The sequence below is a fragment of the Camelus dromedarius genome, chromosome 3, assembly GCF_036321535.1.
Source record: "Camelus dromedarius isolate mCamDro1 chromosome 3, mCamDro1.pat, whole genome shotgun sequence".
In the NCBI taxonomy this organism is placed as follows: domain Eukaryota; kingdom Metazoa; phylum Chordata; class Mammalia; order Artiodactyla; family Camelidae; genus Camelus; species Camelus dromedarius.
Window position 1 is genome coordinate 25834120 of NC_087438.1, and position 14938 is coordinate 25849057.

At 34.7% G+C, this 14938-nt stretch overlaps 1 protein-coding gene across 8 annotated transcripts in view; it reads right to left on the reverse strand.

The window, feature by feature from the left end:
- CPLANE1 (ciliogenesis and planar polarity effector complex subunit 1) overlaps positions 1 to 14938 on the reverse strand; it is a 94993-nt gene that overhangs the window by 48945 nt on the left and 31110 nt on the right. For all 8 annotated transcript variants that reach the window (XM_010977584.3, XM_031444124.2, XM_031444117.2 and 5 more), the window contains 7 exons: positions 13891 to 14055; positions 9933 to 10071; positions 9164 to 9273; positions 8844 to 9002; positions 8622 to 8730; positions 6659 to 6959; positions 4403 to 5312 (listed from right to left, as the gene is read on the reverse strand). In XM_010977584.3, coding sequence (XP_010975886.3) covers positions 4403 to 5312; positions 6659 to 6959; positions 8622 to 8730; positions 8844 to 9002; positions 9164 to 9273; positions 9933 to 10071; positions 13891 to 14055 — 1893 coding nt within the window. The remainder of the gene's footprint in view (positions 1 to 4402; positions 5313 to 6658; positions 6960 to 8621; positions 8731 to 8843; positions 9003 to 9163; positions 9274 to 9932; positions 10072 to 13890; positions 14056 to 14938) is intronic.

The window sequence follows — 14938 nt, forward strand, 5'->3', positions numbered from 1 at the left end:
CTTAATGGGTGGAGGAATACCCACCTTTTGGCTATACACCCAGGCCCAGTGCACAGGGAGTAGACAAAAACACCCATCTCCTAGTTTCTCCCCAAAAGGGGCTTAACTACATACTTCATCACATGCTGCCTGAGGGTTCAGCTGTCAATCAGCCTGAATTTAGATGCCAAATGTGATCTACACCTTTGGGACACTGATAGGTCTTGGCATAACCTCAACCACTGGGAGTCACTAAGAACAAAGAAGGAGGCTTAGATATTCACAAAGATTTCAGAGACCATCAAAAGCTCGGGCCAGGCTGATTGATGAGGTTTATCTCCTATACAAGGCCACTCTGTTTAGACTGGGCAATGTGGCTATTTTATCTAATGCATAGAAACCAACACAGAGATTCAAGGAAAATGAAGAAACGAGGAATATGTTCCAAACAAATGAAAATATAACTCTCCAGAAGAAGAACTTAATGAAACAGGTAAGTGATTTAACTGTTGGGATTCAAAATAACAGTCACTGATACCAGGGAAGCAATGCATTAACTAAGTGAGAATTTCAATGAAGAGACAGAAATACAAAAAAGTGCCAAATAGAAATTACAGACCTGAAGAATACAAGAGCTGAACTAAAAAATTAATGGATGGGTTCAACAGCAGACTAGATCAAGCAGAAAAAAGGATCAGAGAACTCAAAGACAGGGCAGTGGAATTCATCCAGAGAAGCAAAAGGGAAGAATGAAAGATGAAAATAACTTGAGACCAATATATGCATTATGGAGGTCCTAGAAAGGGAAGAGAGAAAGAAACAGAAAGCTTATGCAAAGAAATAATGGCTGAAAACTTCCCAAACCTGGAGAAATAAACAGACATCAGATCCAAGAAGCCCAGAGGATTCTCTTTTAAATAAGATAAATACAAAGAGACCTACACTGAGAAACACTGTAATTAAACTGTTAAAAGTTAAAGACAAGGGGAGAATCTTAAAAGCAGCAAAAGAAAAGCAATTTGTTACATATAAGGAAACTCCCATAAGGTTATCAGTAGATTTTTCGGCAGAAACTCTGTAGGCCAGAAGGGAGTGGCATGATACATGAAGAGGGCTGAAAGAAAAAAACTGCCAACCAAGAATACTCTGCCCAGCAAAGCTGTTCTTCAGAATTGAAGAAAAGATAGAGTTCTCTAGACAAGTAAAACCTGAAGGAGTTCATGACCACTAGACCAGCCTTACAAGAAAGGTTAAAAAGAGTTCAAGCTAAAACAAATAGATGCTAATTAGTACCAGGAAAACATATGAACGTATTAAACTCATTAGTAAAGTTAAACATACAGCTAAACTCAGAATACTCCAGTATTGTAATGATAGTGGGTAAAACATCCATAACTCTACGAAGTTAGTATGAACACTAAGTGACAAAAGTATTAAAACAACTATACCATAACTTATTAATGGATACACAATTCAAAAAGATGTAAATTGTGATATCAAAAACACAAAGCATGGGGAAGGAGTAGTGTAAATGTGCAAACATTTTGTATGCATTCAAAGTTAAGTTATCAACTTAAAATAGATTATTACAAATATAATATGTTCTAGTATAAGCCTCACAGTAACCACAAAGCAAAAACCTATAGTAGACACACAAAAGATTTTTAAAAAGGAATCCAAACATACCACTATGGAAAATAAACAAATCTCAAAGAAAAGAACAAGGAACTGTAGAACAACCAGGAAACAATGAACAAAACGGTAATATTTAGCCATTTTACTTATCTATAATTGGCTCAAAGGTAGATGGACTAAACTCTCCCATCAGAAGACATGGAGTAGTTGAGCAGATAAAAATACAAGACCCAATTATACACTGCCTACAAGAGGCTCACTTCAGCTTTAAGGACACACATACTCTGAAACTGAAGAGATGGAAAAATACTCCATGCAAGCAGAAACTAAAGGAAAACAGGGGTAGCTATACTTAGACAAAACAGATTTTAAGCCAAAGACTATAACAAGAGACAAAAAACTTAACTATATGATAAAGGGGTCAATTTATCAAGAATATATAACATTAGTTAATATTTATGTAGCCAACAGGGAAGCACCTAAATATTTAAAGCAAATATTAATAGATATGAATAGAGAAATAGCAAAACAATAATAGTAGAGGATTTCAATACCCCACTTTCAACAACAGATCATACAGGAGACATACCTCAATATACTTAAGGCCATATATGACAAGCCCACAGTTAAGATCATAGTCAACAACGGAAATCTAAAGTTTTTCCTCTAAGGTCAGGAATAAGACAAGGATGTCCAATCTCATCACTTTTATTCAACAGAGTACTGGAAGGGCTAGTCAGACAATCAGGCAAGAAAAATAAACAAAAGGAATCCAAACTGGAAAGGAAGAAGTAAAACTATCTCTATTTGCAGATAACATGATATTATATATAGAAAACCCAAAAGACTCCACCCAAAATGGAATAAATGAATTTAGAAAGTTTGCAGGATATAAAAATCAATATACAAAAATAAGTTGCATTTCTATGCATATACAATGAATTATAAGAAAGAGAAATTAAGAAAACAATCCCATTCATAATTATATCAAAAGAATAAAATATCTATGAATAAATTTAAGCAGGGAGGTAAAAGATCTGTACACTGAAAACTGTAAGACACTGAGGAAAGAAATTGAAGACACAAATATATGCAAAGATATTTCATGCTCATGGATTAGAAGAGTTAATATTGTTAAAAAGTCCATATTACCCAAAGCAATCTACAGATTCAATGCAATCCCTATCAACATTCCAATGGCACTTTTCACAGAAATAGAGAAAACAGCCCTAAAATTTGTAGAGAACCACAAAAGACCCCAAATAGTCAATGCAGTCTTGAGAAAAAAGAACAAAGCTGGAGGCATCACATTTCCTGATCTCAAATTAGAGTCATTCCTCAGTATCAGCCAAGGATTGGTTCCAGGACCTCCTGGATACCAAAGTCCTCAGATGCTCAAGTCCACAGTCAGCCCTCCATATCCACAGTTCTGCATCCTTAGATTCAACCAACCACGGATAGTGTAGTACTGTATTTACTGAAAACAATCTGCATATAAGTAGACCTGAGCGGTTCAAACTCATATTGTTCAAGGGTCAACTGTACTGTAGAGCACAGTTACTGTAATCTGTATATTACTATTATTATATGCTTAGATATATTTATACTTGTAAGTACTATATGTACAGTACTTATAAATTACATATACTGTATACTACTTATACACACTATATAAGCTACAGTAGTCAAAGCAGTATAGTGCTGGCCTAAAACCCGACACACAGATCGATGGAACAGAACAGACAGCCCAGAAACAAATACACACACTTATGGTTAATTAGTTTGAAAAAGGAGTCAAGACTCTATTCAATGGAGAAAGGTTAGTCTCTTCAGTAAATGGTGCTGGGAAAACTTGACAGTCACGTGTCAAAAAATGAAACTGGGTCACTACCTTACAACATACACAGAATTAACTTAAAATGGATTAAAAACTCAAAAATAAGACCCAAAACCATAAAGCTCCTAGCAGAAAAGACAGGCAGTTAGGCTCCTTCACAACAATATTTTGGATTTGACACCAAAAGCAAAGGCAACAAAAGCAAATTTGTCAATTATACCTCAATAAAACAGAGACAAAAATAGAACAAATTTAGACACTTTTGGAATTCTCCAAGTATTTTTTTTAATCCATGTCCCAACTATTTTACCACATAGAAATTTGTTTTCCAAGAAATTCATCGTCATCTTTTTTTGAGTGCAACAGCAACTACTCAATCAAAAGATTATGAAAAAAAATACTGGCCTTGCAAACTGTCAGGTTAAAAGACAGCCCTGTTACTTGCCATTGGGTAGGGAAAAGGAAAAATAGCTAATAAGTACTAACTTCACTGATACCCATCTGCCTTTGTAGGTTTGATTCTCCAAACTCATTTGCCAGAGAGTGTAAGAAAGATGATCCCCTAATATATATGAGACATCAGTAATAAAAACTGGACAGCTGCCTAGCGCTTCCTCATCTGAACTAAAACCTGAAACTTAAAAGAGAAATAATATAAATATAATACTACTTATAATATCACTTAAAATTATCTATTTTTCCTCCTGTTTCTTTTATAAACACATATGAAACCTCCGAATCTTACAACCTCTCTGAAAGTACTTTACCTCTAATTAATCATTTTTAAGAATTAAACAAAGCACTTTAGCAAATTAGATGATACAGATTACAATCAGCATTGTCAGTAACTTTGTTATTTAGTGATTCTTTATTAGAGGGGGAAATACAAATATAGTTTTAAGCTAAAATGAGAATTCTCATTTGTATATAATACACAATTCAAGTACTTACCTTAATAATGGCATTTGTTGCCTTATATGTAGCAAAATAGGGTTGTTCTAAAAGCCACAATGATGTAAGAATGGCAGCTGTAGAGGTCTTCACACGAATGACAGGACTATACTCACAGGATGATTCAGTGAGACCAGAATCACAGAGCAGTCTTCTATCAGACCACCTTATCATCCATTCCAACAGCTTTCTTATACTGCCAAATGTGTTATTTAGTGCTAAAGGAAGATCTTCTTGAGGGTTAATATCACTGCATTGAATTACTTTGAAAATACGTCTTCTAGCTTCAGTGGACTTGGGAGTGCAAAAACTATGGTTCGACAATCTCTGGATTAACAGTTTCTCTGCATTGTCATCTTGTATTCTGTAAATTGACTTTTGTTTTAAACTGAACAATCCACTCTTCCCTTCGTTTTTACTGTTTTCATTCAAAGGGTTCTCTAAAAAAGGCCTGATCTCTTGATTAACCAATACTGAAGCTGAAAGCACCTGGTTTTCTGATTTTCCAGACTCAGATGACTCAGGAACAACAACAAAGCAGGAGCCAGCTCTAAACACATTCTGGCCTTTGGTTTTGCCCTGACGTCGTTTTAATGTTGTATGTACATCAAAAAATAAAGAGTTAAGTTCATGTTCTCTAAGATGTCCAGAAAAACTAGTTAGAAATGGAATGCCAGGATCCTTGGAACCAAGTAGGTCTCTTTCAAGAACATAACTCAAGAAGAGTTCAAGGAATTTAATATACTCATCATCGTCACGTTCAAATTCCCAAACACCTATTACAGGAAGTGTATTTTGTAATAACTTTTCATGATCTTCTTTTCTTTTAGGCTTTTCTTTCTGATTACATATTTTCTTTTTTTCATTGGGCTTACCAGTCAATGTTAATTCCGTGTGATTTGGGGCATTTCTATAGCAAAACAAAATTGAAAAGACAAAATTAAACATCACTTAATCAATAAAACTGATCTTAACATTGACAATAAAAATTCTCTCCATTGATTAAGTCATACATGTTTTTTTTTTAGTACCTTGATTACCTACCTTTCAAATGAGAGGGTTGGACTAAATGATCTCTGTGTTCACTAGAGCTGAACATTTCGAGTCCAAAAATTATAAACACATTAATATCAAAAGGGAAATTTTATGTTAAAAAAGATAAAAATGTGTTCACAGAAATTTCACTATTAAAAAATGTCAATGTTTTTCTGGAAAAAAAAAAAGTCCCCTAATAGGCCAGAATTTAGGAACACAAAGCTAATAAAAATCACAAGCCATCAATACACATCTTAGTTTACAGTTTCTTGTTTCTCTCTTACATCTGCCCCTTTCAGCTTCCTCTGTACAAAGTGCAACAAGCAGGACTGCCCTCAGGATTCTTTGCCACACGAAAGTTGGGTATTTTTCTAAACACTTTTTGCTATTAAACCTGTTGCACAGGCACCTAACTGCCAACCGTAATTACTTTTAAATCTGTTCCCTTACAACATGGTTCTTAGAGCAGAACACAGATCCCTAATTCCTGCAATAAAAAAAAAATGGTTCCAGTTAGGCACCTGGGCCGAAGATGGCATGTCTCTTCTTATTAAGAATGCACAATAAGCAGCCTCCAAGGTACACCTGTGCTAGCAATGAAGCTGTGTGGGGAACAAGCACACCTTTTACAATACGATTTAGATATGGTTTAAGCAGATATTTAAAGTAGATGATATTGTCTCACTTAAGGAAGATTATGGTTGATTACACAATCTTTCAGTCATGAGAAGGATAAACTGCATTGTAGATACTGGACTAACAAGGAAAAAAATCTGTTTAAATCAGAGTAACAGGTGTAAATGATATGCAAGAATTTCTCAACAATTTATGGACAAGATTCAAACATGAATGTGCAAATTCCTTCCTGGAGACTCTAAATAATTATACAGCTAACCCAGTAATCCTAAACTATAAAGATTACTAAAAGAACTAAAAGTCTTCCAGTGAATTCTAGAATTTCATCTACTCACTCTACCTTATATCTTCAGGTGGCAAAATTATTTCATATCTCAATATTTTAAACGGATTTTCAAATGTACAGTCTCATTTTACTCTCTTAAAATCCTTGTGATTATGGACGGTGGCACTTACATTCACACTGTTAATACCACAATCAGTGAAGTTGCTAGGACTAGATGTCAGGTCAGTTGCATGAAAATCCTGAAAATATTTTTTTACCAAAGGAAGTGAGTGCTTGCTATTAAGAGATCTCAATTTTACCTTTGACAGAAATGTATCCGACTTTTTTCTTCAACTGACAAAGCTTCTGAAAAGGTATCAGCCGTATCTGCGTCACTGTGAACGAGAGAATTCCCCAGTTCTGTGAGTGTGCTCCTGCTCAAACTAGTGCCCAAGGAACACCTGTCAAAACCTGGAAGCTCAGCTGGTTTTTCTTCCTCAACTGGTTCCCATATAGTCATCTCGAAAGGACCTATATTTCTCTGCACACGTTTCAGGGCTTTCACCCTCACTTTATGGGTAGAATGCATGACAACAGACATCATTTCTTCAGTTTGGGGACCTAGGAAGAAAAGAACAAGAGTCTTTACAGTTCACTAAAACGTTTCAACTCAAGACATAAGGGACCCAATTCTGGTCCCTCCTGGGAACGTGAAATCTAACTGATGACCAAGGCTTATTTCCACAGTCTTACAGATCATGCTTTCTTCAATATTTGTCAGAAAGCTATGGTCCTTCTTTTTAAGGTAGAACTGCAGAAGCTAGAAAAGTTCCATTTAAGAACAAAAAAAGGGACTCCATAAAAAAGCATTCCCTAGAAAACAAAAATTATAGAAGTAATTTATTTCAAAAATCAAATAATTACAAAAAGAATCACTAACATTTTTTCCATTCCCACAGAGTGGTAAACAAGAGAAAATCAGTATAGCTTTAGCCAAAGGAACAAAAACACCTTTCTGACATCAAGTAATGGGAAACAACAGGAAGGGAAGTTTTTCAAGGCTGCCTAGAGAAAAACTTTTAACATTATTAATACATAAACAGGACATTTTAGAGATTTCAAAAAAGTCTTAAAAATATAAATCACAAATATAAGTACATTAATACAACAATGTGCAATCAGAGGACATTACTAGACTTAAACACTAGATTATAGTTCTAAAAAAAAGAGAGTAATTTGAATTCACAACATCGTGAATGTACAGGAATACCTCATTTTATTGCACTTCACAAATACTGAGTTTTTTACTAAGTGAAACTTTCAGGCAATCCTGCATCGAAGAAGTCTACTGGTGCCATTTTTCCAACAGCATCTGCTCATTGCATGTCTCTGAATTTTGCTAATTCCCATAATATTTCAAACTTTTTTATTATCGTGATACTTGTTTAAAGTATACTTGTTTAAAGTGATCAGTGATCTTTAGTGTTACTATTGCAAAAGATTGACTCACTTATGATTATGACTTGGACAACCGTTAGCATTTTTTAGCAATATAATATTTTTTAATTAAGGTATATACATTTTATTTTTTTTAGAGCTATTGGACACTTAATAGACTACAGTATACTGCAAACATAATTTTTATATGAACGGGAAAACCAAAAAAATTGCTTAACTGCAATATTCACTTTATTGTGGTGGTCTGGAAACAAACCTGCAATATCTCCAAGGTATGCCTATGCTTAATGCCATTGAATTATACACTTAAATATGGTTAATTTTAAACTATGTATATTTTACCACAATAAAAAAAATTTCCACAAGGTCATCCTGAATGTATAGTATAAAATTAGAAGCAAAAATAACCATAAAAGGAGAAGAAGAATGCTAGTTTGCCAATAAAATATCCGCATTACATAAAACATTATATGCTCATTTTATATATTTTTCTCTTGTTTAATCTTCTTTCAATACATGTTCCTAAAGCAAGTATTAATAGGCTCATTTTACAAACAAGGAAAAGAGTCTCAGAGATACTGGGCAACTTGCCTAGGGTCACACAGTTACTAACAGAGCCATGACCTAAAGTCAGCTTTGTCTGGTTCCAAAGCAATAGAATTGGTGCCTCTGTAATGGGAAAATGATTCTGCCTTCTCATACACCTATCTCTAAAGAAAGGAGAAATGAAAAATAAAAAAAGGCACTAGAAAATAAATGCTTTCAAAACAAAACGAGAATCTTCAGCAATTAATTATCAGATATCTAAGACAAGATAAATAATACCTTTCACAACACAGTGCCTGAGTCTCTGCTGAAGAGAGTGGTATTTTTCTCTTAACGGAACCCTTATGTCCTCAGGACGGGGGAAGGCTTTCACAAAAATTTCTGCTACCTTCAGAAAAATTTAAAAATGAGTTTTGTGAGCAACATCATTCTTTATTAAAATTAAAATCCTTTAAAGTCTCTGATTCTGATTTAGTTTATTTTCACCTACATTTACATTACCTTTCTGATTGGCGGCAGTTCTCCAATAAGGCTCAAAATTAGATCCTGAATAAGTTCTTCAATATTAAAAAACCGAGAGAAGGGCAGCATTCTATAAGCCCATTCCACCGCACTGAGACAGTGCTCAACCATACAAGAATCAAACTTCACTTCAAGGTCCTAAATGGATATTGAAAGATATCATTTCCTTTTCACTTCAGACGAATAGACCAGAATGAGATAAAAAAAAAAGTGTTGCTACAAACAATAAAAATCTTCTATCAAGCAGTAATTTCCCAAATAATATTTATTCATTTTTCTTATCCCATGCAGGAAAATACCTTTTTCCCCTCCACATTTTCTCTTGCTTTCTGATACTGCCTACAACTGTAGGATAACTTATCACGAATATGCAGCATCCAACACAAAGCACAAAGTTCTCTGAAGCAACCTAAATCAGGAAGAAGATTGTATGAGTATGTACATTAATATTATACCAAGTTCACCTCTGCTGGTTTTTCAAAATAAATGTCTTTATATCATTGATTATAAAAGAAACATGCTGTCAATACTTTATATAAAAGTTGTGGAGATCCTCACAGAATTTTTATGTGTATTATTCCAGAATACCTCACGCATGTCAGTTGCATGAAAATATTAAAGAACCTTTTATAGAGTAAATAAATTATTCACTAGTAGTTTACCTGCTTTAGACTTATAGTATATTGCAGATATTTTTCAAAGTCAATACACATAGCTCTACTTAATATCATATAGTTAATTTATTTGGAAAATCACTTATTGATAGGCATTTAAGTTTCAAATTTTTCAATACCAGAAAAATAGTTTCCAATATAAAACAATTTTTTATTAAAAGTAATACAAGCACACAAAGACATAAAATCATACTATGTATACAGTTCTGCAACTATCTTTTCCTTTTTTCATCTAATGTATCGGATATATTTCCATGGTGGTAACATACATATAGTGTCTTTTAATTATCCGTATCGTATTCCATTGCACGAAAACTTACCCAAATCAAATGGAAAATGTATCATTATTAATATTTAGGCTTAATCTCTAGTAAGCAGTTCATGTTGGACAAACCTATTGCTTTAATGGACACTTCATCAAGCTTGTGGTCTCCAGTTGCTCCAGGTCGAAAGAATGCTACACCTCCTTTACAGTAATTAAGTAATGACTGAGGGAAAGGACTCAATGAAGGAAGGGACCCTTTCATTCGAATCTGAAGTAAAGAATGATAGAATATGTTAAATATCAGTCATATAAATCAATTTTTAAGGAAACTATAAAGCAACAAATAAGATAGGCAAGATAAACCATATAGAATGGAAAATACAGCATGGTTCCTATACTATGCAAGAAAATACCCTTGAAATCCCTTGTACTTTCAGAAATTTAGCTCACAGATTTAATTCAACAAATTCACTAGGCTAAATTTCAAAAGAAAAAAAAAGTTCTAACCAAATTAACCTCTATTGTCATTCGGTTTTGCCTAAAAAGTTTTACATAAAAAGAATTTAATGCTATTTGCCCTAATTTTCCACAAAGTAATAATTAAGAAAATAAATTTAAGTATCTAACTTTCATCTAGACCTATATGCAGTATCTAAAAACTAATACAGAAAAAAGATATATCTACATACATAACTTTAAAAAAACTAATCTTTAAGTGACAGAATTAGAAAGCCATCATTTGGCAATTCTTAATAAATGACTAGAAAGGATCAACAAATGCTAAATTAGGTAAAAGCTGATGAGCTGATAGAACATGATAGTGGGTGAAACATGACCCAACTTCACTGATTCATCTCAGCATCATGAAAAGTGAGAGAAAAAGACATATATGCCACATGATATGAGGCAACAGGGACATATACAACACCATGCATGAAGGATTCAAGTGTAAGAAAATGTGAACCTAATCAAACCTCTCCATTTTGATAAGGGTAGATTAATTACCAGTTTACAGTAAATAAAGGAAAAGAGGAACAAATTAAATGACACTAAAGGAAAAAATGATAGACAAATCCAGAACATTGTTCAGGACAAATTTACCTAGTCTCTCTAACAAATCAAGAATACAAAAAAATAATAATAATAATAATTGAAGGAAACTGTGATAGAACAAAAGAAAACAGATCTAAGAGACATAATCCTGGGAAGGACAGGATTAGCAGCAGGCTTGTAATCTATTTTCTCCTTCTACTGTTCACTTCCAGAAAAACATGATCTAGTCAGATTCCTTTGTAGGCATGTTAATGGCAGGCTTCTTGTCAAACAAATTAGTAGTATTTACCAGATGTACAGAGTCTGTCTAGGTTGGGTATTATAAACAAATCTAGAAAGCTAGGATTTATGGAGTCTAACTCCCTGGAAAATGTCACACAAGCTTTGTAATTAAAGAGATTAAAAAAGGAGATGTTAAATAATTGAAATACCTCCTCCCTTTTAGTGTCATGATATTAAATAAAGGCCAGAAAACATTTTTCTGCAGTGAGAAAATATTTGGATCAGTGTACACAATTCCAGATTTCTCTGTTTCTCCTGTATCTTTTGGTTATCTACATCCTTAAAAGTATTGGTAAAGTTTGATCCTAGAATGAAAAACATGTCTACACAAAAACTTGTACATAAATATTCATAACAGCATTATTCATAATAGCCAAAATGAAAACAATTCAAATGTTTATTAATGGATGAATAAACAAAATATTACATAGTCATACAATGGAATATTATTCAGTCATAAAAAGGACTAAAGTATGATTTATGCTACAACACAGAGGAACCTTAAAACCATTATGCTAAATGAAAGAAGCTAGTCACAAAAGGTCACATATTGTATGACTTCATCTATATAAAATGTCTATAATAGGCCAATTCATAGAGATAGAAAGTAGATTATTGGTTGCCAGAGGCTGGGAAGAAAAGGAAATGGGAAGTTACTGCTAATGATTTTATTTTTGGGGTGATGAAAATGTTCTGGAATTAAACAGTGCTGATGGTTGTAAAATTTGGTGAAAATAATAAAAACCAATGGATTGTATATTTTTTTTAAAAGGTGAATTTTATGGAATGTGAATCATATACCAATTTTAAAATGGTAAATAAGTTAGGTAAAATAAAGATTCTGCACTCTATTAGTTTTCTATTGCTACTCTTAACAAATTACCAGAAATTTAGTGGCTTGAAACAACATCCAGTTACTATCTCAGTCTTTGTGGATGAGAAGCCTAGGCACAGCTGGTTCTCTGCGAAGTCTCTCACAAGGCCAATCCAAGTAATAGCAGGGCTGCCTTCCTTTTTAGAGGTTCTAGGGGAGATGTATTTCCCACTTACTCAGGATGTTGGCAGAATTCCGTTCCATGTGGTTACAGGACCGAGGTTTCCCCATTTCCTTGCTGGCTATAGGCTAGGGCACATTCTCAGTTTCTACAAGCTACCTTCATTCCCTGGATCATGGCCCTCTTCAAAACCAGCAAGGCTGAACTGAGTCCCTCTCACTCTTCTAATCTTTCCTTTTGCCTCATTTCTCCTGCTTTCCTTTTCCACTATATCTCACTGACTGACTCTTCGGCCTCCCATTTTGGCTTTACTAAAGGGCTTGTGATTATATCAGGCCCACCAAGATAAATCAGGATAATCTCTGTATTTTAAAGTCGGCTGATTAGTAATCTTAATTCCATCTGCAAAATTTCTTCAGGTCAAATTAAAGCAGTATCTAGATTTACGTTTGAATAGCCAGGAGATAGGACTCTTTCGAGCCATCTTTAGAATTCTGCCATATCCCTTGTATTTGCTTTAATCTTATATAGTTAAAATATTGCTTGTAAAAATTTTTCATGAGAAGGAACATCTTCAACTGAGCTGTTAATTTTAAGAGAATCCACACAGTCTTTACATGCTAGTTAGTTCATTAAAATTAGGTTAAGTGAGATTATTGTCAGGAGTTGGTAAGTAAGATCAACCTTCAATGCAAATTAAACAGTTTTCTAAAATAAGCAAATGTTCAGGCTCAAAGATCTTGAAACTATTAAAAACAATCTTTCAATAATACAGGAGGGATTGGAGGTACAGCTCAGCGGTAGAGCACGTGCCTGGTTTGCACAAGGTCCTGGGTTCCATCCCCAGTGCCTTTGTTAAAAGGAGAAAAAATACAGGAAAATTCTTTGCCCTTCTTAGTAAACATACTTAAAAACAACCCTGGGGTGTTATGATATAGAATGAGTATAGTTTTAACTCATTTTTATGGTAGTTTTATGCAAATTTCACAAATCTTTCCCTCTAAAAAGAAACTATTTTTCAAGAACTTGATAAACAACTTCTTAGTCCCTGTAAGAGTTCCTACTGAAAAAAGTTACAGACTCTTGTTACATTTAGTAATTTACTCAATGGCCAAATTTTAGTTATTTAGGGCTAATAATATTCCCACATTTTACGAGAGACAGATGACAGGCTTACAAAGGAATTGCAGCTGGATAAGCAATATAGGAGCAGATGTCCCATCCGGCTGCAGATCAGGTAAGAATGCCACTACATCCTAGCTGAAGTCAGTGCAGAAGAGGATGACAGCCCGAGAATCAATCTTAACTGCACATCTCAGAAGACAGCAGGGGGTAGACTCTGACTGGTGGAGACTACTGAAAGGCAACACAGTCAAGAACTAACTCTGAACTTCCCATGGTCTGACCCCACAGAATACAGATAACACCTTGGGAGAAGTGGAGCAAACCCTGAACTGAGTTTAAATCCTCAATGATTGTGGGAGAAAAAGTAACTGAAATTACCTGGAATTAACTGACTAGTTACACTTTCTACTGCCAGACAGGATGAGACTAAGCATAGAGATCCAGTTCAGAGTCCTTAAATTTCAGCAGAAGGAACTTGGTCTGTCTAGGGTTCTTACTGTAAATGAGCCTGAAATTTATGGATTTATAGCACAGGACTCCATGGGGAAAACGTCACAATTATACAAGTTAATAAACACTAGTATATTTAAATTGTTTAACATAGAACACAAGTGACTAAGACACTTCCATACCTTCTGCATGACTTTTCTCGCCCATCTCAACTGCAAGATGTACCACTGTGCTACAGGAAAAGAACACCGAGCTGCCCGGAAAAGCAGGAGAACACGCTGAAGGATTCCAGACACCTTTTGGCGATTATCTTTTTCAGCTTTTAAAAGAAGATCATCACCATCTTCCTGGGGGAAAAAAAAACACACCATTTTAGTAGCTAGTAAAATGGAAATTTAAAATGTTGAAGTAAAAATATAGTGCTTCTCAAGCTACAATATTCCTCGATGTTTATAAAGGAAGTTTTGAGGCACAGCCTCAGAAATCTCAACTATAGCTATTTCTAGTGTCAAGGAAACACTCCTCTCACCTCAAACAATGTAAAGGGATAAGTCGACCCTAGTCCTGAGTCCTCTGCTACAAAAGTTAAAGCCCACCACTCCTGACTCCACTGGTGGAACGTTACAGAGCACTCCTTCCCCATCCTCTGCCTGGAAAAATCCTATGTACATTTCAAGGTCACCTCTCTGTGAAACTCTCCCACTGTGTGCTACTATGGTGCTTTGCTCAGACTTCTATTATGGCTTTTACTTATTTATTCTTACTGATTTATGCATCTGTTTCCCACACTTATTGAGAACTACCTAAGAGCAAAGGCCTTGTCATCTGTCTTTGTATTATCACAGTGTACAGGAAAAAGTCCAATATGTGGTAGGATCCAATAAATATTTGCTGAATAAATATAATCCAAGCCAGTAGCTACAGATTAATTTCCCAGAGAATGAGATAATGTGAGTACTGTGAACATTTGCCTCCCCATGTCCTCCTACCATTACCACTTCTTAATACTACTCAGGTTTTATCTGGGTATCTGCCTCTTCCCTATGATTCAGGGAAGCTGATCCCATACCCCCAGCTTCCAGGGAAGGTCCTAATCAATTGTCAAGCAGTTCCTTGCATTAGCCCTAGCCCAGTGTCTGATTCAAGGACAGGCAACTGACCTCAGTCAGTCTCACAAGCATGACTCTCAGTTCTCTTACTCTGAATGCTGGGAGAAAAATACTTCTACTG